This window comes from Lepeophtheirus salmonis, chromosome 5, assembly GCF_016086655.4.
Source record: "Lepeophtheirus salmonis chromosome 5, UVic_Lsal_1.4, whole genome shotgun sequence".
Classification (NCBI taxonomy): domain Eukaryota; kingdom Metazoa; phylum Arthropoda; class Copepoda; order Siphonostomatoida; family Caligidae; genus Lepeophtheirus; species Lepeophtheirus salmonis.
The window spans coordinates 4,494,255-4,521,796 of record NC_052135.2 but is presented as its reverse complement, the minus strand read 5'-3'; the positions used below and the strand labels follow the sequence as shown (position 1 = coordinate 4,521,796).

The 27,542-nt window shown below is 29.3% G+C and overlaps 1 protein-coding gene across 1 annotated transcript; it reads right to left on the bottom strand.

Annotated features, from left to right (window-relative positions):
- Positions 1-3,706: 3,706 nt before the first annotated feature.
- LOC121119060 (SET domain-containing protein SmydA-8) lies at positions 3,707-26,623 on the bottom strand. Its single transcript, XM_040713671.2, has 6 exons — positions 26,306-26,623; positions 20,316-20,537; positions 7,925-8,055; positions 7,733-7,861; positions 5,745-6,018; positions 3,707-4,516 (listed from the first exon to the last, which is right to left on the bottom strand). The coding sequence occupies exons 1-6, from the start codon at positions 26,573-26,575 to the stop codon at positions 4,307-4,309; spliced, it is 1,236 nt and encodes a 411-aa protein (XP_040569605.1). The 5' UTR covers positions 26,576-26,623; the 3' UTR covers positions 3,707-4,306.
- Between the last annotated feature and the right edge of the window lie 919 nt (positions 26,624-27,542).

Genomic DNA, 27,542 nt, shown 5'->3' with positions numbered 1-27,542 from the left:
TTGTCTCTTTATAGTATTTCCTTTCTAATAGAAACTGCATTTAATGCCTTTGCATTGATATGTCCATAGAAAATGTATTTAAGTTTTTTTTTTTTTCAATACACATTATGACATAATTATATAATGTATTTTACTTTATTCAATAGAAAGAAGTCTTGTACGCTATATCACAAAAAAATATCTTTTAAACTGACCTGGCATATATAATATAGTATTTCTGAACAGAAATGAGACCTAAAATTTACTGTAAAATATATAATTAATTCCCTAAAAATAGTTTTAAAATGACAAATTATTAAAAATTTCGTTCTATAAGAAAAAAACTATATTTACAAAATAGTTAAATTTTTGGTGGAACAATGGGCAAGGTAGAACTGTGCCTCATTGCCCTATGGACCCATCCCTATTGCCTTTATCATTTTTTGGAGTCAGCTTTTTTAAGGAAAATGGGTACTTATGCAATGGGGGAAAGGATGGGTTCTTTATCCTATCACCAGATTGGCTAATTTTTACTCTGCCTTATCATTTGATTGGCCTAAAAGGTCAAAGATTGGATAGAAAATTATATTTTATGATGAGTCTGAGAATAAATCAAGGAGTTGATAAAAAATTAAATAAATATCTATGTGAGGCTATTGTGGGCAAAAGTCATTATACTGCATGTCCGAGTTGAGTTTCAAGTCTTTGCTTAGGAATCCAAGTGAATGAATATTTTTATCTAGTCCAGTTCATGCCCTGACAAAATAAAAATCATTTTAAGAAAGTACCTGAAGCTATATATAGTAAAATAATTGATATGAGATAATATAATTGAAAATAGGGGATCGAGTCAAAGTCTCCATCTCTGGTTTGAGTTGCACAGTATTAAAGCAATCCTCAAGACTTTCAAAAATGAGCAAAACTGGATGCTAAGAATCAAATTAAATTTGATATCGGAACATGTCAACTTGGATTAACTAGTTTCTAATTTAGTTGAAGAGGATGGAAAGACGCCTTGGAGTAACTTGAGATTTCAGTCTGATGTTTTAGAGGTTATTATTTACCTCTATTATTTTTAACTCGAATATAGAAAGCAATCAATATACTTATTTTGGATTTACATATATCTATGTATAAATAATCTTGATTAGAATGATAATTTTTAATGTATAATGAACCAACATTGCACTTTGTTATATTTTTTTAGATATTTAAGTCATAATATAATATATATTTGTAGAAGTAATTGTTGTAATTTTGGGATGATTAAATAAATAACCCGTGTAAAAGTTAAATGTACTTAGTAAATATGTTTTTTGAAAAATATGATTATTTTTTAGATCTTCATTGTCACTCTCAATCTTAGGTTCAAAAATAGTCTTGTCAATTTCTAATCAAATATTTAAAGAACTGTTTAAATTCTCATAATCACTCTCCTGGTGCACTTCATCTTTCTGAATTATGAAATTGTATGCATAGTGTGGAAATCAAAAATAAGGACGAGATCAATCTTTGCTTATATTATAATATCAAAACAAGCGATCTAATAAACTAAATTTGTAATTAACCACAGCTCATGGATTATAAAATAAATAATTATAATTCTAACTTATTGAAAAAAAATATATAGGTTAAATAAATAAATTAAAATGAATTTCAATATAAAAAAATAAATTTAAAAGTAACATCTGGATATCATCATTCATGTATTATATATTCATATTCTATGAAGAAAAAATCATTGTAAATTTGATAAGAAGTATGAGTCAAGAGTAAGAAACTAAAAATTTCTTAGAAATGTACAATAAATGATTAAAATATTGATAGTTGTTTCCATTGCACAAGAGATTAGAGGTTTCTGATACATATAGCATTTAGATTTCTATAAATTGTATAAAGATAAATTCTTGATAAATATTGTTGCCTGTTGTCATTGCCTTTTTTTAAAGCTACAATGTAGGTAGTCCTCAATAAAATTATTTTGACTTTTGTGGGAAGAAATGTGGATCACTTTCCTAAAAGCTCCTCGAAATTAATTGTATGCAAAAACACTATTTAAGGTGATCATTCGTTTAAGTCACCCTATGGGTTTTTTAAAAATTAATTCACCATCCTTATATATAGTACTAGAGGGATTGGAGAATTAAACATTTGAAACCCACTAATCTAGGAGCATACATCAGTTAATATTTCCCTAACGTCTAGCATGATTAATTGAAGCGGATCACTCTGGAGATTCTTCATTCTATTCATTGGCTAAGATTAAAAATCTATAGAAAGGAAGAAACAAAGGATCAGATATTGGATATTATATTTATATATAAATACTTATAGGGTTGGATTTAGGATATCTCACCTTTTTATTCCGGAGATGAAGTCAGTCAGAGGCACGGATATGACTCTATTAACACCACCTTCAAGGAGCATCTGCGCAGTAAACGATCCTTCTATTAAAGATGATTAAATATAGAGAGTGATTTCCATAGAGGCAATATCCCTTGAACATGAAGTTGAAGGGAGGGTCTGAAGCAGATTGGATTGAATATCCGATTGGAAAAATGTGAATTCTTAGGAAACAGGAAAGATTGCTCTATGTGGATCTATATATCCGAATGCTTCGTACGAAATATCAATCCAATTAACTGTGAATGGAATGTCCTTCAACTTAGTTCCTACTCTTTTCTTCTCTTCGTTCAATCCCCTTCTTCAGTTGAATAATTCGCATTTCGTACCAACAAGGATGAAGAAGTTTTGTGAATGAATAAAGCAGTGATCAACAACATCCTCCCTTTCACTAGGCAAGTGATGCACAAAAGTGTTGCAATTGGGGAAAAGGGCAGAGTTTATACAACAAAATTTGAAAAAGACAAAAGGGGAATAATGTCATGGTGAAGAGGCAAAGTAGAGCCATTATTTCATAGTTGTATTTTGCTACTTACTTTGCCCGATGCTCCACCAAAACTGGAACTAATATATATATTAATACCAACCAGGAGTTATCAGTTGTATTTCGTACAAATAAATATTTTGCAGGATTTAAAAAAAAAAAATTTCCTGTAATGTTAACAAGTTCCACATTTTTTTAAATCTCCTTCTCCAAATATCTACTGTTTAAATGACACCCTTAGCTTGAAATAAACTTTTTTCTTTTTCTATGTAATTTAAACCCATCAGTTGCAGATTCATGTGAGTCTCCTTGTTCTAGATCAAAATGGGTTGATAAACTACTTGTACAGTCTAAATAGCATGCTGAGTTTGATATTAAAAAAAGAGTGGATTACAAATTTATTAAATTAAACATTTTAATGTTGAGTGATTCCTTGAAATAAATTTGTGGATAATGTTGAAGGTGTATCTTCTCTCAAATAATTAAATGGTGAATATAAAAATGTTGGAGAATCTTTAGACAAAGTGATGGATGTAGGAGTAGAAGTGAACCTAGGCAAGAAATCGTTATCTTGAGTAAAAAGAATATTTATTAATTCTTTGTTGGATACTTCGTTTAATTTTTATAGATTTAAAAAGAATTGCTTTTTTTTTTTCAATACAAGAAAGCAAAGGAACGACATTCTTCATAAAATATTTTATTAATTCGAATGATATTACTTTTCTGTAGAATATACTCTTCAGGAATCGAGACTGGCTTTTCTTGACTAAAATATTTAATGAGTTCACAGAAAAAGTTTGTGAACTATGAGACCATTCTTTTGCGTGTATAACTCCTTAATACTGTTGTTAAAATTTAATGTTCAATCAACCAAATAATTTTATTCTATATATTTTCTAAATAATGAGCTCAATTCTGGAAAATGATCATAACAAATATTGCGAACTGGAGTAAAGTGTCTCATTTAAAAAAATGTAAATGTTTTTGATTTCATCGTTATCTATTTATAAAATAGGTTTTTTTTTTGTAAGATATGACAAATTACAAATCAGTATTACAATCTAAAAAGTACATATCAAAATATTGTGTCCTTAATCATGGCAGCACTCCGGGTATAAGAATATACTTGAAATTTATAAAATATCTATGTATATCAATATTTTCTCAATAGTTTTTGAGCTTTCTATAGCTTTTCTTTTCATTTCTTTCAAATTCTTCCCTGATTCTTCTATTGAAAGTTTTATTATAACATCCTTAAGCCCTGCAAGTATTCTTTTAAACGTGTTTTGTACGTAGATCTTATCTTTTTCGTTCATGTCATCTAGCTTTGTTTGTACTAAAAATGCCTCCGCTTGAAGTTTTTCGAATTCAGTTGCAGTTTTCCAATCCGTATCTCCAGGATCTACCTTCATCATTACATTTATAAACTCCGTGCAATATTCAATTTTCTTTTTTTATGAGATCATTTGACATTTGAGAATAATAGTATTTAGGTCCGTTTCCATAGAGTGAGATCAAATTCGATTTTATTTTCATCATAAGATAATGAGACGAAGCAAATAGTTGAGATGATTTAGATGACAATATAGACTCATAAAATTCAATCAATTCGCAGCATTTATTCAGTTTGGATTCAGTTTTTGTTAATTTCTGATAAAAATAAAATAAGGTTTAGTTAAATTATTACAAATATGACACCATACACCATAAATAAGTAAGAATGAATTTTCTTAAAAGAGATTGTGAATTATTTTTATATTCTTGAATGAATTACTTTTGATTTATATCAATACAACCAAAAAATATACGTTCAAGTCGGCAATAGTTCTCAGGCATGATTAAAAATTAAACAAAAGATTGATTATACAGGGTGGTGCAACATAATTTCCTTTTTTTATAATACATGAAAATCAGACTGTAGAAGTTGTTGTCGAGTGGTTATTGATTAGAATATTCTGCAATTTTATCGTAAAATCCTTAGACAACGGTGATCTTGTGCATCTAAATTTATATATCAGACTGATACTTTTGCTGTTATATAATTTTTCCCACTTGATATAGACTTGTATAAAAATAACAAATATCTTTATGCTCAAGACTCAACTTAAAATTTAAAAAAAATCAAAAAATAATCACTTGGTCAATATATTATATGAATACACCCAAACAAAAAATGTTTGGATGTCTCCTGTGATTGTTTAGAGAAGAAACATGTTCTCTTTTCCAATGTTCTACCATATAAATTATCCAAGGTTGGGAATTTGATAACCACTCTCCCCTCTCATATGATGTCACACTAAAATTCTAAAAATTTAATACAAGTGAAAAACTATTCTATCAACTAATCATCCACAGATATAACAAAAAATATGTGTTAAGTCAAATTTACTTTCAAAAAATATCTGAATATCCTTCTTTAATCATCTAAATGAAAAGTTATTTAAAGAGGAAACAAATGGAAAAAATCACAGGTTTTAAAAACCGATGTTAGGTTATTCAATATATGGATAATGGAGGATGTCACCTATATTATAAAAATGTGTAAAACAAAACTTTCATTGTTTACTATCATATGAAGCAAAAATGAAACTTTTTTATTCACAAAACTTGCTTTATTGCCTTTTAGAAAAAAGAAGTTATGTTGTTATATCCTTTATTTGAAAGCTATATTGTAACCAATATATCCTAAATTTAAGACCAAAAAATATCCTTAAACTATAGTTAACATTCGTGAATATAAAAATACTAATTAATCAAAATGGACCTATGAAATTGTAGGGTTTCTGAATAAAAATATGACATGTGAATTTTTTTCTTTCTTGATATTAACTTTTGGGGTTGATAAGTCCTTTTTTTCTTTAACAACATGAATACTCACCTTTAAAAGCTCCATTTCAAAATCCCAAACATCCTTTGTTGAATAAACTGCTTCTTTACATACATCACATTTCCAATCAAAGGGTCTCAAAAGACCCCCATCTTCTTTTGGACAAACTAGTGCGTTTAAATCAGATCCACACTCTGTGGGATCATTACATCTCATACAATCACAATCAAAAAACCAGGTCTTATTAAAGTGATATTTTCTTTCAATAATCCCTGTAAAAAGTGAGTTATAGCCAATTTTGATTTCCGTCCCCTCTTTCAGATATCTATAAAAGAAAGGAAAATAACTTTTGAGATATTATACTAAAATAATTTGAATACAGTAAAATTTGTCACTATTTAAAAAGTTCGTAATTTAGAGTAATCTCTATTTTTGAAAAAATAGTAAAATGATGCGTTCATCCAAAATGTTTTGGCTTCACTCTAAGTCCATTCAAAACTCTCCAGGACCATTTCAAAGAGTTTAAACTAACTCTTTTATAAACAGGCTGAGGATTAAAAAATAGAATCTTTTTTTGAGGCACTCTAGCCTCAGTTATGCTAGTTTGACAATTTTGTACTTTGCGCGTTTCGAAAGAACTGACAAAAAACTATAATTTGATTATTTTTTTGCTTTTGTATGATCAAAATATTCCAAACAACAAGAAAAACGGCGATCTCCTCTGCACATGAGTCTATCTCTGACCAGAAGATCTTCACTATGGACACTGTTCCAAGCTATAGAAATGATCGCTTCTAGTCTGAATCAAGAGCTCATGTCAAGGGAACCTTCAGGGTCCAACATCCAGCTCAGGTCATGACCCTCGGCGTCCGACAGCGGCAAGATGCCTCCCTACTTCTTCAAGGCAAACGAAAAAGTCAACATGGATGTCTACTACAAGGTCCCCAGGTATCATGACTTGTCATGGTTGTAGATCACTTTCCCTAGGTACAACTATGTGTTTACCCAAGATGGCGGGCCGGCACACACGTCCAAGAAGGTGCAGCATTTATGAAGGGAGAACATGGATGCCTTCTGCCCGGCAGGCTTCTGGCTTGCAGACTTCTTGCCTTTGTCCTCACTCAACGTTAACCCCCTGGACTTTGAAGTTATTTTATAATAACTACTAATAACTAATAAGCAAAATCTACTTAAATACTGGGGGAGAACCAACCATTTACACAGTTTACATGTATCTTCAAACTGTCAGCTATTTCACCATTCCTTTATGTCAACCTCTGCTTTTACTATGCGACTAATTTCTCATATAAAGAGACACAGTACCGATCAATATATTTCAAAACGTGCAGTTGTTATTTAACAGTCATTTTAGTAAGTTGATGAAAGCGTTTTTGTGAAGAAAAAAATCGGATTTTTTATTTTTATTATTCAACATAGTATCCTTGTAACTCTATACACTTCCCCCAGCGATGATTCCATCTCTCTAACCTGTTTTTGTCTTCGCTGGGAGAAGTGTGTAAAGTTAAAGGGAGTTTATATCGAAAAATAAAACAAAAATTACGAAAAAAAATTAGCAGAAACACTCACATCAACTAACTCAAACAATTGTTCCATAATAACTGTGGGGCAGTTCTCAAGCTCCGCCATAGAGGGCCTAGTTACGCTACTGGGAACTGCGTTGATTTTGGGATTATTTTTTTTAAGATAACGGTGGATAGTATTATTTTCATCTATGATTGTGACCCTGATGCTTGTGTTTCACTGTGATAACATTATTAGCTCTTTGAAACAATTGCAAATATGGTATTTTATTGATACCATGTAGCACCAAATTTTTTTAAATCACTGACTTACAACCTCAATATTCTGAATTGTAAAATCTGTACATTTTTAGTTGGTCCCCCATACATATAAATGATAACAAAGATCATTTAAATAATCCTACTTAATTACCTTATTTGATTTACTTATACATAATGTGATCATTTAAAGGTAAATTCGTTGCATTTTTTGTAAAGAATAAAAATATGTATACTTACATTTGTGCTCGAATTATCATGTTATTATCATCATCATGTATACAACGCGAGTTGCTAACACATGAATTATTTATTAATGCCATAGTTGGATAAATTGCTCGGTATTCAGTTGTTTGAATTCCATTAATCCTATAGATGCAGAAAAATTACAAACACTTAAAAAATGCAAATGTAGAGCCAGTGAGTCCTTACCTAATTAATCCTAAGACTCTATGGATTTCTTGCTTTGAAAATAAATTATTTAATTTCAAATCATTTATTATATAAGATTCCACGTTTTCTTCAAAGTATTTTAATGTTTCTTTCTCCAACTTTCTCTTATCCTAAAATATAAAATACGATATTGTTCATACATCTATGATGAAAACATATTTTATTTTTATATTTGGATTAGACTATTCACATTTTTTTCTGTTTCTTTTATCTAAAGTGATATATTATTTATCTTGAAAGAACGTTGGAATATCTAAACTTTCAAAAAGCTTTCTTAAATATTTATATTTGTCTGTGTGAGGCTGAAGTTTCATTAACTTTTATATTTTTAGATATGAAGTATTCGTTGTTTTCAAATTATAAACGTATTATTTCAAATCTCAATAATAGTATCATTATCATTGATGAGAATCATTTGTTTCACTGTGTGTTAAAAATAGAAATTGGACATGGTCAGTCTGTTTTTGAAGAATATTTGGTTGGAGAGACGCTTAGTTGTCATATGGTACATTAAATTTGCTTCGAGCAGCTATGAGATGAATGAAATGGGATGTGCTCACGGTAGATCCTAGAGAAGGAAGTATATATTGTTATGTATACGGACTTCAAATAAGATTTGTAGGTTAGATTGAGTAAATGAAATACTATAATGTTTCATTATACTTCATCAGTGCAACTCCAGCTGACCAATTGCAAGAATATAAAAAAAAAAAGAAACTCTGCGTATCCACCAATGATTTAGGGAGGAATTACTACGACATCGATCCTCAATTTTACTTCAAATCCAACAAGGACTTACAACTCTGCAACTAATCCTCACAGTTACTCTTGGTTTTTTATGCACTCTTAATTGTTTTATACTTATCGTTCAAGAATTAAAGTACAATGATGACAGCTTTGGAAAATAAAAAACATACACTCAGGTAGCAACAAAAAAAACCTGGCTGGCTTTTCCATTATCTATTATTTTCATCTATGATCGTTTAGCATGACGTATATATATATAGGTTTGTAAAAATCTGATTTTTCTGTTAAATTCGTTCCTAAAACTGTTGAAAGATGTTTAATTTTCCTTGATTTATAAATTATATATTTTAAATTTCTGCCCACTTTTCAGGAAATGAATATTTTAAGTCGAATTTTATTTTGATTCAAAAAAAAAAAAAAGTTTGAGCTGAAATAAGTGTACGACAATTCAAATTTTGGAGAATATTTATATAGTCAAAAGTGCAATACTGAATTTTTATTAAATAATCGTTTAGTTTTATAAATAAATATTTATAATTAAAAATTTAAGTATACATATTGTAAGTGAAATTAGCTTCTTTTAATATAATTTTTTTTTTTTTATGAAAACATTGAAGTCAAAAGAATTTAATGAAAAAACAAAAAACAATTTATCATTAATTTAAGTTAGGTTTTTGAAATTTTGTTCAAATAAAATAACTTCAATTTCAAATTCCTTTGATATTTTAGTGAGTAACACTTTAGAACTTTGGAACCAATATAAAAATAGAAAATTGGACATAAAATATGGATTTCCTCCAAAACATCTTTGTCAGTTTTTTTAAATCTTTTAAAAAATAAGAATAAATATTAAATATTTTTCAAAAGTTTTATGAACAATTTCGATTCATTTTAAGGATGGTCCAACTTACTAAACAACTAAAAGTGTAAATCTTTCAAAGTATAAAGACCTTTAATTTATGAATAAGTGAAAGTTATTAGATATTTTCATAACAACTTGAAGTCACTATTTTAAGGTCATAACATTTTTTTTGATAATATGGATCTTTTTTCATATTATATATAAAGGTACGTTATATTAAGTTTGGGGATTTTAAATGCCGATCAAGTTTACACCTCAATTTCTTGGCAAATCTGAAAACTAAATTTCTGAAAGTGTGCTCATCTAAAAAAAAAAATCAAAATCCTGGAGAATAACTCCGAATATAAACGTCGTGTGGTCATTTTTTTGTACCTCCGTACCGGATGCACAGATAATGATGCTAAAAAGCTAAATTGATTTTACCAGATCTTGGGTTATATTGGTGCAGTTTGTCCAATTCAGGTAATTGAAACTCAATTTATTGAGGAAAAACCAAAATTTTTAAAAACTTTTATATTTTGGGCAAAAGAAATGTGGCCTCTTAGCTTCCCGGAACTGAACCCTTTCGACTACTATTTGTGGTATATCTTGATAGAGAGAGTCTATTCTTTTGACTCCTTGTGGGCTGTTTATTCTTGAGGCTATGGCCAACATGGACAAAGAGTTCCTGAACAAGGCCTGTGCTAGGTTCAGGAACAGATTTTTAGGCTGTGGTTGAAGCTGAAGGTAGTTGTATTGAATGAAGCTTAACTATTGACCCCTTCATGTGAGAACATAAGATTTGAGAATTGATGAATTAATTTTTGGAAATACAAAGTTAAATACATCATCCTTAAATTTTCCAGATTTAAAATCCCCATCCTGTACTTATTATATATGGTTAATTCATAGTTTTCTTAAGCTGTTTTCATTATTATTTCATTCCTAAGGAGTGGACATCTAATTATGAGTAACTGCATTGAGTTTGCTCATGAAAAATAGAGAATAACACAGGGTTTATTGGGGAGTTATCTTCTATATTAATATAACAAATATACAGTGTGCGAGGTAACATTGTGGACTTAACTTTAAATCAATTTGGATTTATTTTCGGTCAATATTTTAAAATACTAGGCTGTATTATTAAAAATAGGGGCTATTAAGAATAATAAGCAAAAAAATAACTTTCAAAAATGCTTACTATTGTTATCCTGAAGTACAAAGACAATAGGTGGTTGATGTTCTCCACACACAAGTGAGCGTCAAAGTGATCATGAACCTCTGAGAGTGCTTCCAGAGTCTTGTTTACGAAATAACAAGCATGACAGATTCAGGTCAGAGCCTTGATATGCCCCTTGGAAGTGTTAAACGATGGAAATTGGGATCATGGAGGACGTGGATACCGCTATTATCAGAAGTCCAGTCAAGTCATTCAAGAAGCATACCAATGCTATCAATGTCAGTTGTTGGACTATGAGGAGGTATGTGAAGGATTTGGGGATTGTCTCTTATGTACGACTACATCAGCAACTGCTTTCAACTGCAATCAAGGCCAACGGGATCAAAGGAGGTCAGAAACTGTTGACTTGGTTAAAGCATAATGGATCAATTTGGTCACCCTCCCTACGAGGCTAATCCCTATCTACTATACTACTTGGAGTGTAATCAAGAATAGAACCGGTCCTACCCCTCAAGGAAATGACCCCAAGGCCTCTGTCGGGTAGTCGTGGGCGTCCATATCCTAGGCATTCGTCGTGAAGTGCTGCGGCACCTTTAGGGCCAGTTGGGATGGTAATCATAAATTTAACCACCCTTAGCGGTAATTTTGACTTCCAGGAAGTGGCAAAATCCCAGACAATCCGCTTAAGATGTATTCTTCTGTCACGGGATCCTAGTGCTGGCAGACAGTGGCTTTAGAGGCCTCTGTGTTTGGATATGTATCCAAAAGGTGTAGTCAAAGAGGTTGGCATAAAAAATTTAGGGGCTACAAAATTGATACGAGCTCAAAAAACTCATTTAAAAGAGTCTTGCAATGGTGGAGATAGGTTGCTTTCATTGCTGGTAGTAAAACTGGTCTCTACACCCTCAATAGTCTCTTTTCACCCACTTTTCAGAAAATTGAAAATACAGTGTTGTAATGCTAAGGCTTCCAATTGGATGTACAAAATGCATCGGTTTGTGATATTTCTTCTTTAAAATTAAAAATTGACGTTTGATGAACAAGAAGAGAACAAATTGGAAAAATTGGTCAGAAAATGACATGTATTTCATTTCAATATCATTTTTTCAAATTTATATGCAAACGAATCCCATACATATTTCTACAAACTTTATTTTATTTACGAACCCAATATTTCATTTTAAGTTCCTTTTTTTTCACCTGAAAAGAAAGAAATTGCAATTTTGACCAATTTTTTATTTTGCCACTTACTTTTTTGATTTTAAATAAATTTAGAAAACTTATTTATTTTTATAGTTGTTTTTTAAGACACCGTTTATTTTTGGACTGATAATTTAACACCTTTTTTAGTCTGATTGAGCTTCCAAAACATTTTTTGTGTTTTGAGTATGGAATAATACCCCCTATATGCCCCCCAATAATCGTCCTCCGTCTTAAGCTGACCAGGCTCCAAAGAGACACCCATAAATTTTCATTCTTCCAGGTCCAACATTCTGGGCATCTATTAAGGACACTGACAAACTATTTTTTTTTGTATACAGATGATATATGTATAAGAACATAAATTGGAGTTTAGTACATTTGATAGATTCATTTTGTAATCTATAATAAGACAAAAATGAAAAGTGGTCCTTCAAATCCCTTCATCTCTTATCTCGAAACTTGTAAGAAACGAATGAGAGAAAGTTTATGAAGTAGAATTCTTTGTTATATTCACTTATTGGTAAAGTCCCTTATTTCCCTTCTTCTAACTTTACAATATTAACCCTTATTGCGATAATAATCTGTTTCATGAATCATGATCCTCCTTAAATTTTTATTATTGACATAATTATTACTCTATTCAAAGAGGGAAAGAAAATCCTCCTTGAGTAAGCTATACATTATGTTCTATTCATATTTTCCCCTTAAAAAACTATTTGTTGAGGGAATGTGGAATAATTCTGTGGATCATTAGTTGAACTAATGAATATATGGTATATAGAGAGGAACTCAATGCTTGATGTAGCATCACTAAATTACGAAAAACGTAATTTTGAGAGAAATAACAAAATAAAACTCAAAACCCATTTGTGAAATATTTAAATACTACATTTAGTTATTATTTTTATTCAATAAGTCCACCTTCACAAGCAATAACAGCCTGGGCACACCAGTGAACACATGGGCAGCTCTTCACGATGAAGGCCGAGTCTATGATGTACCACACTTTATTGGTGGTAACACATAGCAAAAGTTCGGTAGATTTTCTTCTCCAAGACACTCAGAACTGCAAAGTTCAGGCGATTGAGGTCAGAAATGGATTAGGGCCATATGGAGGCAGGCCAGAAATAGCCATATTGTTGCTGTTGAAGCTATGTTCTTCTTGGATGTATGGGGGCACTATCATCAGTAAGGAGGATAAGATTGCGTACGCGTTGGCTTTTTGTTGTTGATAAGACAAAATGAAAACTTGCTTAGTTTTGTTTTATCTTTCCTTTGGTTTACTAATGAAATCTCGTAATGAATAATAAGAGGGATATACTTTTAAATATATACCCCTGTAAGGTTAGGGTCCCCACTCTGTACATACCAAATATATATTTAAAAAAATAATCTATGAAATAAAATTATATCTTAAATTTTGAAAGACTTGCTGATACAATGATTTGGACTAGAACTAAAGTTGTAGAAAATATGACCTGGCAGTATGCAAAATAAATGCTAACAATTGTAACAATAGCCCTGAAAATTTGAAGAATCTTTGGGAAAAGAGCAGCTTAGCTTTTTATTATGTGAAATTATATTTGTTTTGAACAGCTTTGAGAAGAAGTGAATAAATTATAATCTTACACCGTATCTGGTAAGGGCGAAGAAAGTTATTGCTATGATTTCAGTCTTTATTCTATAGTTAGTTCAAACTGCTATTAAAACAATCGTTAAAAAAAATGATGATAATTGCTTAATTAATTAGATAAAAAGCGAAGAAAATTTTAATGAAGAGAAAGAGTCAATCAATTAATTAATGATTCAGGCTTGATGGACAATGCAAATTAATCAATCTTTTGGATGGAATTTGTTGGAGTTTCTATGTAACTTATCAAGCCCTGATCGACAGTTCTCTATCCCAAGGTAGTCGCTGACCTTATAAATATCAAAAAAAGACTGTCATTGGAATAGTTAAATAGATAATTGCAGAATTATATATATTATTATTATTTTTTCGCCAAAGGGCCTATTTGGCAAAATGGCAACAAGGTTTTCAGCAAAGTGTCTAAGAACCGTAAACTCTGAAAATTTTAACTTTTTACAGTTAAATAGTTAATAATTCCTTATGCTATATTATATAACTTTTTATATTATTTCTACGAAATTCCGCATAAAAATTTAGTACAAACAATATTTTATATACTTTCAAAACAATTAAGTCTAAATTATATGAAATAATTTTTAATTTCTCAATCTGTTCAAACATAAAAAAAAATTATTTACGTTTCATTAATCAAGATAAAAGGATTTGTAATTTTTATAAACGTAATGTTAATTGAATAATGAAGGTAATTATGCATATGTCTATCTTAAATGTACATTCTGTTATAGTTAGATACTACAAAGAGTCATCAATTATCTCTAATAATTGTTAAAAAAGAAAATTAAAGAAGTTGAGTAGAACTTTTTTAAGCAAAATTAATTATACGGAGTGAAAATATAACTTTTTTTTCAAATTATTTGATAGAATGAAATATATTTATACAAAATGAATATTTCAATAGATAGATTATTATCCAAAATGATATTCAAGACTATTAATTTGATTGGATAAAAACACAAATTCCCATATTTTCTGACTCAGAAATCATGTTTTTAAATATAAAAACGCTAAAAATAATTTTGAAAATAGAAAAAACATATTCAATATTGTTTAAAATCTATTTTTGAACATTGCTATATATTAAGATTTTTATCGTTTTTAAGTAAGTTTTTTCTTATTCAAAAGGATGTTGTTCCATTTCGAAATTAAATATTAAATATATTATAGAAAATATGAACAACGACCGGTTTGCCCAAAAATTCAAAAGTTGACTACCTGGGATTATTATCTATTTTCTAATGATAAGAGGGTTACTTTTTTATTTTTATATAAAAATTTTTTCTAATAACAATTTAAAAAACGGTTTTATATTTAACAGAGAATCAATAGGTTTTTTGACTATACTTTATAATTGCTGACAAAATCTTTACCATTATACCGTATTTTATAAATATGGTTGCCCATAGCGTATTTTAACCTTCAGGACACGTCCCTTTATTTAAAAAATAAAATGATAAAAAAAAAATTACGTTTGCACTTTTAATTTTCAAAGTTGATGAAATCGACGTAAAACAATATAAGAAATGCAATATAACTTCTAAATTAGTAAAAACTGTCTATTTTATAAATAATTTTAACTTGATTGTAAAAATTACCAAAACTAAAATCAGTTTAAATAAGTTAATTATTTTAAAAAGATTCATACGACAATTAAATAAATGAAAGAAAAGGTATAGAGGGTCATTTAAAAGTAAGAAATAATATTTTTGAATCATTGTAAGAAAAGTTATAGCCCATTAAATTGGTGGGACGCTTGTATCCCTATTGTGCCGAAAGGGTAAATACCAAAAATATCGAATGCTGAATTCTTCAGATAAGTAATATACGTAGGTGGCCTCTATGCACCACCAGGAATGTTATATATAGTATTTTCTTTTTAAACAACTGCCTATGAATAAATTTGGAAATATTCCGAAAATTAATTATTATACGTAAATTCGGAATCTCATAAATGGTTTTTTGCTCCTACTCAATAAATGTACTAGTACAATTTATTTCTTATAGTTAAAAAAAGAATACAAGTTTTGTTTTAACTTATGTACCAAATCAAACATCATCCCTGGGAAAGGGTTCTCTATATTAACTTTTATTGTAATATTTTTCGAATTGGTCAGATAGAAATGCACTGATTACGTATAAGTAAACAAAATAGTTTTACAATTACTCCATCGCGCCTAGGAATTGTCTTTAAAGTCCTCACATATTAACTATATTTCTTTATCTACGAACAACCGAGACATAAACCTACCTATACTGAGTTCCAGAAAATAATTTATACAAAGTGCGTTTACCATTGAACTTTGTCGATACATATAGTTTAACAAAAAGAAAAATTATATTAAGTAAAGTTATAATTGAGAAAAAATTCTTTAAAAATATAATGCTACTGAGACTTGAAATGATGTAATACTTCATATATGAAAGATAAGTCTAAGAATATGTAATAAAATCGTTTCTATTAATGTTATGTTCCGAGTTCTTTTAGTTTTTTATATTGCTCTAAATTTTACAAATAAATATCAACCTGATTATTGATCTTCATTCAAAGAGAAATTTCCAAGTATCCAAGTTTCGAAAAAATTGTATATTTTTTAGCACACATAGCTATGTTTGTTAGGACGATATTGTATTTTTATTTTACTTCGATATTTACGAGTGCATAATAAAAGACATAAAGTGTGATTATTGGTCTATGTCGTTTATGTATCATATAATAATATTATTTTTATAAAAACAGTAAATGCTATTTACTTAATTCGATTTAATATATATATATATATACTGGGTGGTCCAAATAAATTGGAGAAATCTTTAGAACCTTATAACGAACTAACTGGATTTGGTACGACCATAAATTTTTATTATTTGAAAGCTCCATTTAATTAAATTGAATTATTAATATAGACATCCCCCTCTCTTGATAAATTCGGCCACACGGCGACTGAAGCTTTGACAGGGCCAGGTGACCCTATGCCGATTTAGCTTTGCCATTACACTAGTAATTACTTCTTCAGGCCCTCCACAGACGAATGATATTTGATCCTATCCAGGGATAGAAATCGATTTGGTTTATGTCTAGGCTGTTTGCAGCCTAAAAATCCTTGCTCGAAAAGTGGACATTTTGTACCCAAGACATCTCGCACTTTTTAGGCTTTTTGGGCTGGTCTTTTACTTCTTGGAAGGTGTACTTATTCTGGACTGGTAAATAACATGATTATCTGATTTAAATCTTGTGAATTTTTCGTCTGTGTTTTTTTTTAATTTGTAAAATTAATAATGAATTTTCTTTTCTTTAGCAGTTGTCATTGTTCTGGTCATAAAAGTAAGCCTGAGGATTTGCTGCGTAGTTATAATTGTAAGTCCTTGTTACTCTTGTCAATGTCCTTGTTTATTTCCTTTTCCCTGCTCCCCCACCCCCTTTTGTCACAGCTGATTGAGACTGATTTCCTTTAAAAATTACTCAAATTGTCTGGGTTACCATGTTGACATTCGTCTTCTTCTCTGAACAAGCCCAATTATAAAGATGATTTTCATCACTGATAGATGGGTGATGTGTACTTAGAGAAGAAGAGAGAGGGGTGGAAAAGAGGATGACTGACTTGAGTATATCACTGTTCACCTCATCATTACTTGTTTGTATTATATAATATTACCAAAAACTAAGAACCTCTCTCTCTCTCTCTAACAATGACAATATAATAAACAGGATTGGATAATGCAGATTTGATATTTACAAATTTGTACCACTTAGAAACAATATATGGCTTTAATTACAGTTATTAATTTAATTACAAAGGCTATTCAAGTTGTTTCTATATAAGAAAAAAACAAACTTAACAAAAGATGTTTGATTAACTACCATTACTGCATCGTAATTATACCTTTTCTATCATACAAAGGCATTCATAGAAAATAAATATATTTATTTTTATTACAGCAGTAATATTCGTAACATATTTGAGGAATTATGGAGGAAATGGGTAGGAATAAGGGAAATGTTCCATTAAATATTCAGACCATGCTTGAGTTTGGATTGTCATACACATATATGTATATATATATACATATTTTATATTCGGAATATACATGAAAAATCGATTGTCTTCTTGCACCAAGGGATTATTTTTATTATGGCTCTTTATTTTCATTTGTGGATTCAATATTTTCTCATTATTATATATAGAATTGTTTGAAAATGATTTTAGTTGCATGAAGAGTAAAAGAATTAATAGTTTTACAAATGGCCTTATTAACAACTTAATTTATTTTAAGAGTGGCCCTTCAAAACGATTCTCCATTTTATATATGTACACATTTTGCTGCTTTATTAAAGCAAGGGATACTTTATACATGGAACGCACACTCCTTTTTCCCTTTCTTTCTTTTTTTACCAATTAAAGGCAATTTTTTATATTAGTAGAAAAGTTATAAAATGAAAAAGGTAATTGAGTTATAGCAATTGTGTATGAATGACTCAAAATTAAAATAACTTTTTTCATTAATCATTATTCTGATAACATAAAGTAAATATTTTAATTACTAAAGACATTAATTACACAATTGTTTTAGATCTTCTCATTTGATAAATATTCTTCTAAAAATAAAGTGAAATATCACCTACTCGTATGTCAAAATAAAAGAAATCGAAAACTGACATTGCAACCCTAACAATTTGAAGAATGTAATAGAGAAGAGAAGCTTAGCTGTGATGATTTTTCATTAAACTAGCTGCGAGTAGCTAAGAGAGCAAGGAAATTCACACAAATACCACTCCCTAGGTAATGTTTTGAGTTGAAATTCTTGTAGGAGAAAAAAGAGTGCAAAGAGAAGGTGGGAGCAAACATATGGTACACCTGAATTAAGATTGATATTATTATGAATTTTTAAAACAATTTACACCAAAGATTTTTCTTTCAGAGGGAGATGCAAATACCAAAACAGCCTATTAAATAATGAACAAAAAGAAGAAAAAACACACGAAACAACAGTTTTTCTTTCCCTAATTTTTAAAAGTATTTTTTTTAATCACACACTACTCAACCATATACTACAAGAAACATATAAGCAAAAACTCCAGTTCATTTGTTACAAATAGGGTAGAAAAATTGAGGCATATTTTTATTGAAAAAAAAAAAAGAAGTATTTATTATATTGAAATAGTCAAACATAGATCTAAATAAATCAATCAGGCATGTGAAATCCATGAATCACAGTTTTTATGAAATTATTTAATTTAAAAAAACAACCATCACTAACCTTTTGATTAGGTAAAGGTAAACATTTGACTATATGAATCTAATAAATGAGTGTTTTTTTGTACTTTTTTCATAAAAATATGACAAATGGCTTTATGAACATATGTTATGTCATTGTAGTAGTTTCATTAGTTCTTCCACCCCATTTGTAACGGGTGCGCGTAAGCCTTTGTTTACAGGTTTATAACATTATATGATTCAAACCAAGCAATGTTGATGTACTTTAAGTTTAACAAAGACTCAACTTGTTAACTTCCCAACAAATTTTGGAGATTACTCTTTCATGAGCACACATACGAATAGTTACTTTCTATTAGGGAGAGAGCCAAGTACATAGGTACTTATACTTAGTGTCCTTAAGTCCTATAATTTAGTACTTATACTTAAGTATTCATCAATCACGAGTTACCTGCTTTGAAAAGTAGTACATATGAATACTTAAGCACTCATAAGTACTTTTCATCTACATCACTAATGATTTATTGAAGGATAAATTACACTTCAGTCGGGCATTATCACAAGATGGAACTCTTATCTTATAGATATATGCTCTTCATTTGCACAATAAATTGTTTTAATGTAAGGAATTTTGAAGTTAACTTGCAGGCTTATACATATATAGGTATATTAACTTAATTAATGGGATTGGGAGAAAAAAAAATGCTTTTTAGTACTTGGCCTTAAATATAATTCATGTACTTTTAAATTACTTAAAAGTCTAAAAAAAAGCCTATTACTTGTACTTAAAATTTCTATGAAGTACATGTAATAACGTAAGTACATTTAAATGTATTTGTTTTATCTCTGCTCTATATTTAGATGTTCTAACTTCAAGAGTTAAACAATAAGGAAATCAGTTTTGGAGGATAAAAAAATACAATGTTGATTGTCTTCTAGAAAACAATATCGCGCGTGATAAGAAATATTTAATTCAACTCTAAAAATTGATATTACTTGGTTAAAGAAAGGTAAATAAAAAATAATTACCTCTTCCGTGCAATAGAAAAGTCCCAACCTTCACACATAGATGGCACTATTTTTATTAACCTCATTTTCAGTTAGTACTAGCCTTCAAAATTTTACGACAATCTGATATTTAGTTTATAAATTATTGTACTAAGTTTTATATACAATAAAAAGGGACTAAAAACAATTTCGTTTAAAAAAAAAATAAATTATAATGCTTTTTGATGAAAAAAAATACCGTTTAAGCTAAGCAATGGCTTAAAGAGTGTTATGGGGACTACACTTCATAAACAAAATTTAATAATAATAATAATAATTTTATAAAATCCAATTTTGAACGGTAATAAACGTGTTTTCTTTGTTAAGCCTAGGACTGTTTAGCACATGTGTTAAGGAGAATTCCCTTGTTAAAGAATGGTGCTACAATCAATAAAATGACAAATACATGTAACTTAAAAATGAACAAAGTTTTAGAAGGCTAGATGAAATAAACATATACGAATTAATTAATAAATATAATATTTACTTACAGAATGATCTTCTAATCTTTGTAAGCGTGACCAAGAGTTCGGATACAAGTCACGTTGAAGTAAAGCTCTGAGTGGCATTAAGGACTCATAAAATTTGTTTTGATCTTCATAAACAGGGCTTGCTTCAGATAATAACTTACATTCACTCATAGAATGTAAGATAAGAGTATGGCAAGATGGACTACAGAAATAAGGTACTTTACATCTTGAGCATGGATATTCCTAAATGGGATTCTTCAATAAAATTTGCCAAGATGGGCATAGAGTTTTTAATTGAATTTTTTTTTTGTATTTTTGTCAGAGACATTAAGTATTTTATTAATTAATTAATGAAATTGACATACATTATGATTAAACGTATGATAATAAAACTATCAACTAATATAATTCAATTTAGACATATATGAAGCAAATTTTCAGCTATTTATTTTTACATAACACTTTCAAATATTTTAATTTCACATTGAAATTATCTGATGAATATCATATCTGAACTAATGTTTTAACATTTTGGCATAATTATCTTTTTAGATACTTCCTACTAATTCTATATACAAATACAATAAAAACAGAATAATTTAAAAACGAAAGCCTGTATTATTTTCTCATAGTATTAAAGTATCTATAGATTGTTAAAATCTCCCTTTACTCTACTGGGTGTTAATTGCCCCAGAGACTAAAATATTTATTTTTATATATTGTGCAAATCATATTTTTGAAATACTTTCTATATAAATTCTTGTTAATTTGTAATTTACTTGTCGTGTCTATTTTTGAGTGAATGTTACTTTCTTTTAATTCTGACTAATATTCAATTCCAAAGTTACTAAGCAAGGTTTAGGTGAGTTTTTTATGCTTTTCTATTATTCATCTACTCCTATGATTGATTTGAAAAAATGAGCTCTCGGACATAACATAAAAAAAACCGTCAAACGTACAAAAACAAAAAGAGATCTGAGGGCTTGATGAAATTGCAACCAGTTAATGTATATTTAGATTTAAAAAATTCCCTTATTGGCTCAACGTTATTATTGTCGTAAATTGTAGAAATACTTTTAGTTTGTTAATAAATTCAGTTAAATTCTAATCTTCTACGGGTTAAGAACCAATAATAAATGTGGTTTTTGGCCGTCAGGCTAAAATGCTGTTGCATAGTGTTGTGAAGGTCCTTATTTAGGACTGAAGACTCCAGTCCTGTCTAGTTCAGTCCTGCTTACAAGTCTTAAAAACTTATAAAGGCTGTCCTTGATGACGTCGCTCAACTTTATTTCTAGTTTCTAATCAATTCTAACACTGTCAGTCCTAAGGTTCGACTAAAGGACCAGTCCTAATTCTGGACTGAATAAATAAGGATCAATAGTCACTGGAAGATTTTTCCTGTCTTATTTACAGTTTAGTTGATGACATGGGTGGAATTTCAAGTCAAGATTTCAAACTTCCGTTATTTTTCTTACAAATGGTGTTCGGAAGAACACGCTATCCACCCCAAATATTGGACCCAGTTGCATTTCCTTGGTATCAATCTCGGGAGTCCAAAAAATAAAACTTATCCTTCAGCAGGACAGAGTCCCTGCACATACCAGCAGACAAACTCAAGAGTGGTCGCAGACTAATATGGAATTTCGGTCAAATACCTTTTGGCCTACTCCTAGCTTAAATATGAACCCTTTCAAATATTTCGTTTTGGGTCATCTAGAGTCGAAAGTAAGAACAGTACGATATATAAATAATGAACCTCTTAAAACTATTATTCAGCGGTAATGGGACGCATTACCTGAATCCTTAGTGAATAAATCATATAAATCCTTTTCAAAAACACTCCAAGCAGTGATCGACAAAGGAAGTGGTTTTATTGAGTGAATTTTATTATTTTTTTTACCTTTTCAAGAATATAAAAATAAATTATATTAAGTTTTTCCCCTAAAATGCCTTAGTTTTGTACTATAGGTAATGGATCTTGTCAATGCAGTTCTGAACAACCCATTATCAGATAAATTTATACTTGAACTCATTTTTTTCGGGATTAAAATGGGTCTCTCACTTGAATTGCTTTGTAATTCACTTTTTCAATTCCCATTATAATAAAGAAGTTTGTTTTACCAAATCAAGTCTTAAACTTTACGTTTCAAACTCAAAGATTTCTTCGAGATCAGTTATCTCTGAAGTTACTGCCAATTTTGATGAAACTACTTCAACTTTTCTCCCGAGCACTTCGAGTTTGTCGAGAAATATACAATATTGGGGTAAAATCCCAAAGTACCTCTGGAACCTACTAGACGGCGTTCATAAATAATTTCTCTCGAATATACCATCCTAGTCAATGACGAGTAGTTTTTGCTAATCGACAGTATTTAATTCGATGAGGTTTTTACATTGACTTTTGGACCGGAAAGTGGGATAATTACAAGCAATGGGCTTTCAACGGAATTTTTGAAGTTGAAGATTGTTAAATTCTAAATGAGAAGATATATATATGTATATACATAATATAATATATATACCAGACGGTGAAATTTCCTCAAACAAGGATCGACACAACATTAATTATTTATGTACTGTCTGCAATGATTATACTTTTTACATAATTAATTAAATTTGATCTGCAATATGGAAATATACGAATATTTACATAACGTAGGTAGCTATATGTACTGCACGTTGCATGAAATGATATCAAATCTCCTTAAATAATAATATTATATATATATATGTACATTAGAATGGTTTGATTTTCGACTTTTTTCGAATTTCTATAACGGCCAGGACAAAAAGTTTCATACGGTTTGACAATTACCTATGCAAAATTACATTGTCCTACGAAGTCATAATAAGTTTGCACATCTCGATCAATTTATAAGAAAAGTAAAAACATTTTACTTATTGGATATAACCGCTAAAACTACATTTATAGATAATTTGTAAATCATATTCCAAACTGTAAAAAGATGAAAATTTATTTCCTTAAGTTGTCAAATGAAAAAAAGAAAAGAAAAAAAAGTTAGGAAAAATTTGATTATCTATGTATAGCGCGCATGCATATGCTAATATTTTTTTCTCTTTTTGCTCTAAAGGGTAACTTTAGAAAAAAACTTTTTCAATATTTTTCATAGTTTAGAATAATGTTTATCATAATTAGTTTCAAAAATAATCATAAATATAGCATATTAATCTTTATTAAAGAAATAAATAACTTTTATCTCCTTTCAAACTTTAAGTGTTCCCTAAAAATGACATCGTAGGACAATGAAATTTTGCTCAGGTTATTTTCTTACATCATGATCAATTTTCCGAAGTAGCCGTAAACTAAAACGAAAAAAGTTGAAAAACAAACCACCCTACTGTACATACATACTATGTATACTGAAAATGAATTTATAAATTTAAGTACAATTTATAAATATATATATACACATAGGTATACATATTTTGTAAACCTACATTATTTTAAACATATTTAAAGGTTTAGTAAGATGATATAAAAATACTGGCGTACCTCATGAAAGAAAAATAAATTTCCTCAGATGGGTATGTGTACATACTTGAATAAAAGAAAATAAGGTCTAATCTCTTCTATGTAAATATTATTTACATATAATATGTAAGTATGAATTTCAATGAAGTTCAAATACCACTTTAAGCTTTATCATAAAATAAAAGTATGAATATAAGACTTTATTGTTGTACCTAAAGCTACACCCCGCCCCCCCCCCAACAAAAAAAAAAGTGTACAATTTTAGAGAGTTTGAGAGGAAATAAAATTTCATAATTTTGATTTTGGGTTTTTTTAGGCCTTCCAAAGGGGTCATGAGGGTTAAAAGTGTCAAAATACTCATTCAAAAGATTTTTGAATGGAAAAAATAGTTTTCTTTCAATGCTGGCACCAAAAGTGGCCTCTCCACATTCACAAGCCTTTTTGATAGCTCTCTAGACAATCTGGATTGAAACTCCAAGATCTCTTGTATGGAGCTTGTTGACTAAAGAGGATCGACCTGTGCTCTTTTCTTTCACTCCTCCGGGTCCAGTTTGGCTTTCTCTCCAACGTTTTGGACTTTCTGGCGGAGTAAATAGGGGTCCTAAAGGCGCCCAACTGTTCGGAGTTGCGCTAATGGAAATTCGTCAATCACATTCAAATGTATTTTCTCAACTTGTTGCTTAGGTTTGTTTTGTTCGTAACCAGTTATTTATCCTTTAACATATCGAAATATGAATTTATTTCAATCACTCAACTCTAATCTATTATTGAATTAATAAGTGTTAAGTTTTCAATAAAGGTTTCTCTCTTTCTAAAATTTTTGATTTTAAATGAATATTTTGATAATTTTTTCTTAATCGCCAATGCTTTTTGGTATGCTCCATAACATTAAACTTCATTATATTAAATGCTTTATTGATATTAATTATGCCCTGTTTAATTATTGTTCAATTAAAATTAAAGCCAATGTTTCAGAATTGTGGTCTGCAAGATGATCCATTTGTCTCATTTTGCCTAATACCCCAAAAACTGTTTAATCTTCTCGTTCCAGAGTTAAAAAACAAAAAAAAATAGATAAATGATGTGATTAGAATATGAATATTGGAAGGCAAGATTAAAAATAAGATACTTTAAAATAAAAAAATTATATTTGAATACATTTTAAATTATAAAAACATTTGTGTTTATGATGAATTGTGAAATGAAATATATTTGCAAATATGCTGTAAGGACACATTTGTACAAAGAAAAATAATTGTCATAAATATTAATATACATTTAAAATTTATATATATTAAAACTGGTACGGTACGTGGTTATACTTCAGTTCAGTTCGGTACATTTTAATAGTCAGTGAGCTACTTTAATATATTATCACACATTGAATGTTGGGATATTATAAAGTTTGGGTAGTTATTTTTTTTTATCATTCCTTATTTGTTGTTAATTACTATTTAAAAAATGGATGGCTATATTGTGACTGCTAAGTCGTCTTATTTAATACCAGAAAAAGTAGTGAAGCTCATCATTTTGCAAAAAAACAAAAACTTATCAATTCTGAATCAATAGTATCGTCCACCCGTTCATTTTGAAGTACTCAAAGCATAGCGAGAAGGCCCCTTTAACGCAATGTAAGGAGATTTACGTTAATTTTATTTCATTGCACTTATAAAATTATTTTCCTTTTAGCATTGGCTGCTTAAGAGCTTTAACAATATTATTTTTGGTGGTTATTAGTAGTTATGCAGAATATAAGTTATGCTGGGATTCAAAAATGGAGAAACAAAAAAATAATATGCTCACTTTGACAACTTGTAGAATGTTTGAATCGGCTTACCTGTCATGACAATTTATTATAGCAGCTCCAAGCAGCCGTGAGAGCAAGGAAATAACATAAATCCTAATCCGTATAAAACAAGACATATTTGCATGAATTACTCTAATAAGGATCTACAATTCTACTCTGAGTCAAACCAAGACTCCCGATAAACTCACATTGTTATTCTACATATTAATGAGTAAAAACATTAGTTATTACTTAGATGTTCTGTCTTCAATAATAATGAGAATAGATTTTGAAAATAAATCATCCTGTTTAAAAATGATTTCCCTGCTTTCAAGGACATATTTTATGTATATATCACTGGTTATTATTGCCAATAAATTATTAAAATTATGAGCAGTTTTTTAATATATAAAAAAATATTTGGATCATTTTTTTTCTCACACAAAAGTCATTTGAGTGCTATATCTGCTATATTGAACATATTATATACATTGTTTTTGGTATACAGAACGATTCATGATGGATATCACTTAATTTATCATTTTTTTTTTTTTTGCAAATAAGCATTAAATAAATGCACAAACATTTATAAAAGTAACCCATTACTTTTAACTTTATATTTTATTTACCAAAAATAATTTATTATTTTGGTTTCGTGACCAGAATGCCTGTCAATCACAAATTGAAAAGTACGCACAAATAAAAAACTCTATGCCACATTAAAAAAAAAACCTTTTCAATTTTCTTATGGCAAGAAATACAAAAACCAATTTTAGCAGAGATAGGCCTATGATGATCCCTCAAAATAAGTTCCATTGGTTCAACATCTCGAGTGGTAACCAAGGATTGCCCAAATCCATTTTTCCGTACCATTTTGAATGGGTAGCAGTATTTGTCATAGGCATGCAATTTTAGATGAGCAGAAGAACATGACCAAGCACCACATTTCTGGTTACATTCTAAAACTCCTGGAGAGGAACACAAAAAACACGGAGAGGTCATAACAATAATAATATTCACACATCCAACAAAAACTAACTTAACATAAGAATAAAAATATTACTTCTCAATATTTTGGGACTGATGCCAAAACATTGGATGAGGCGGTATTTGGCTGAAGAAAATGTGTACCGGCCTGTACAAACAATAGTAGACATACAAGTGTAAATCTAATAAACTTCATTTATAAATACATGCATTATGTATAATAGGGTGGCTTGTTTTTCAACTTTTATCTATTTAGGTTACCACTAATTCCGAAAAATTTTCATGTTGTCAGAAAATAACCTATGCAAGGCCCATCGTCCTAAAATGTCATCTTTTGGTAGTACATCTAGGTCAAAATTGGAAAGGATAAATAAAAAATTATTTGTTTGGACAATAAATATTAAAATACAATATAATTCATCATTCATAAACATTTATTCATTATCGTAGACATTGTTCTCATCTGTAAGAAAAATAACTCAAGTTATTTCTGATGCTACACAATGAAGCAAAAAGGATGCACATTTTATACGGATCATCAAATTTTCCTGATTTATTTCTCTTTTTTTTTCCAAATGATAAGTTTGAAAAAAACTTTCAAGCACTTTATATAAAAAATATAATGTCCATAATTTTTCTATACAAAAAACTAAAAATGTCTTCTTTGTATTTATTTTACGAACTAAAGAGTTTTTGTCTGTTTCAAAATTAAATTGAGATGTGCAACGTAAAGATAATCTCATAGAACAATGGAATTTTGCATATGTAATGGTCATCTACTATCAAAACTTTTCTGCCCTAGGTATAATTTAAATTTAAAAAATATATTGGTATACAAACCTTACCTAATTTTCATTTCCTTTTAGTATAATTTTGTTCTTTTCTTGTATCAAATAAAGTTATACACCTCACTTGATCAATAGTGGAAAACATTTTAAACAAAATTTAATTTTTGCAAAAATTAGAAACTATAATTTATTCA

Excerpts from the sequence above, each read along its gene's own strand:
- LOC121119060 (XM_040713671.2), bottom strand. The coding sequence starts at position 26,575 with ATGACCTCTCCGTGTTTTTTGTGTTCCTCTCCAGGAGTTTTAGAATGT. Across the intron at positions 20,538-26,305 it reads GCCATAAGAAAATTGAAAAG|GAATATCCATGCTCAAGATG; the intron begins GTTTTTTTTTTA and ends AATCCCATTTAG. Across the intron at positions 7,862-7,924 it reads AGAGTCTTAGGATTAATTAG|GATTAATGGAATTCAAACAA; the intron begins GTAAGGACTCAC and ends CTGCATCTATAG.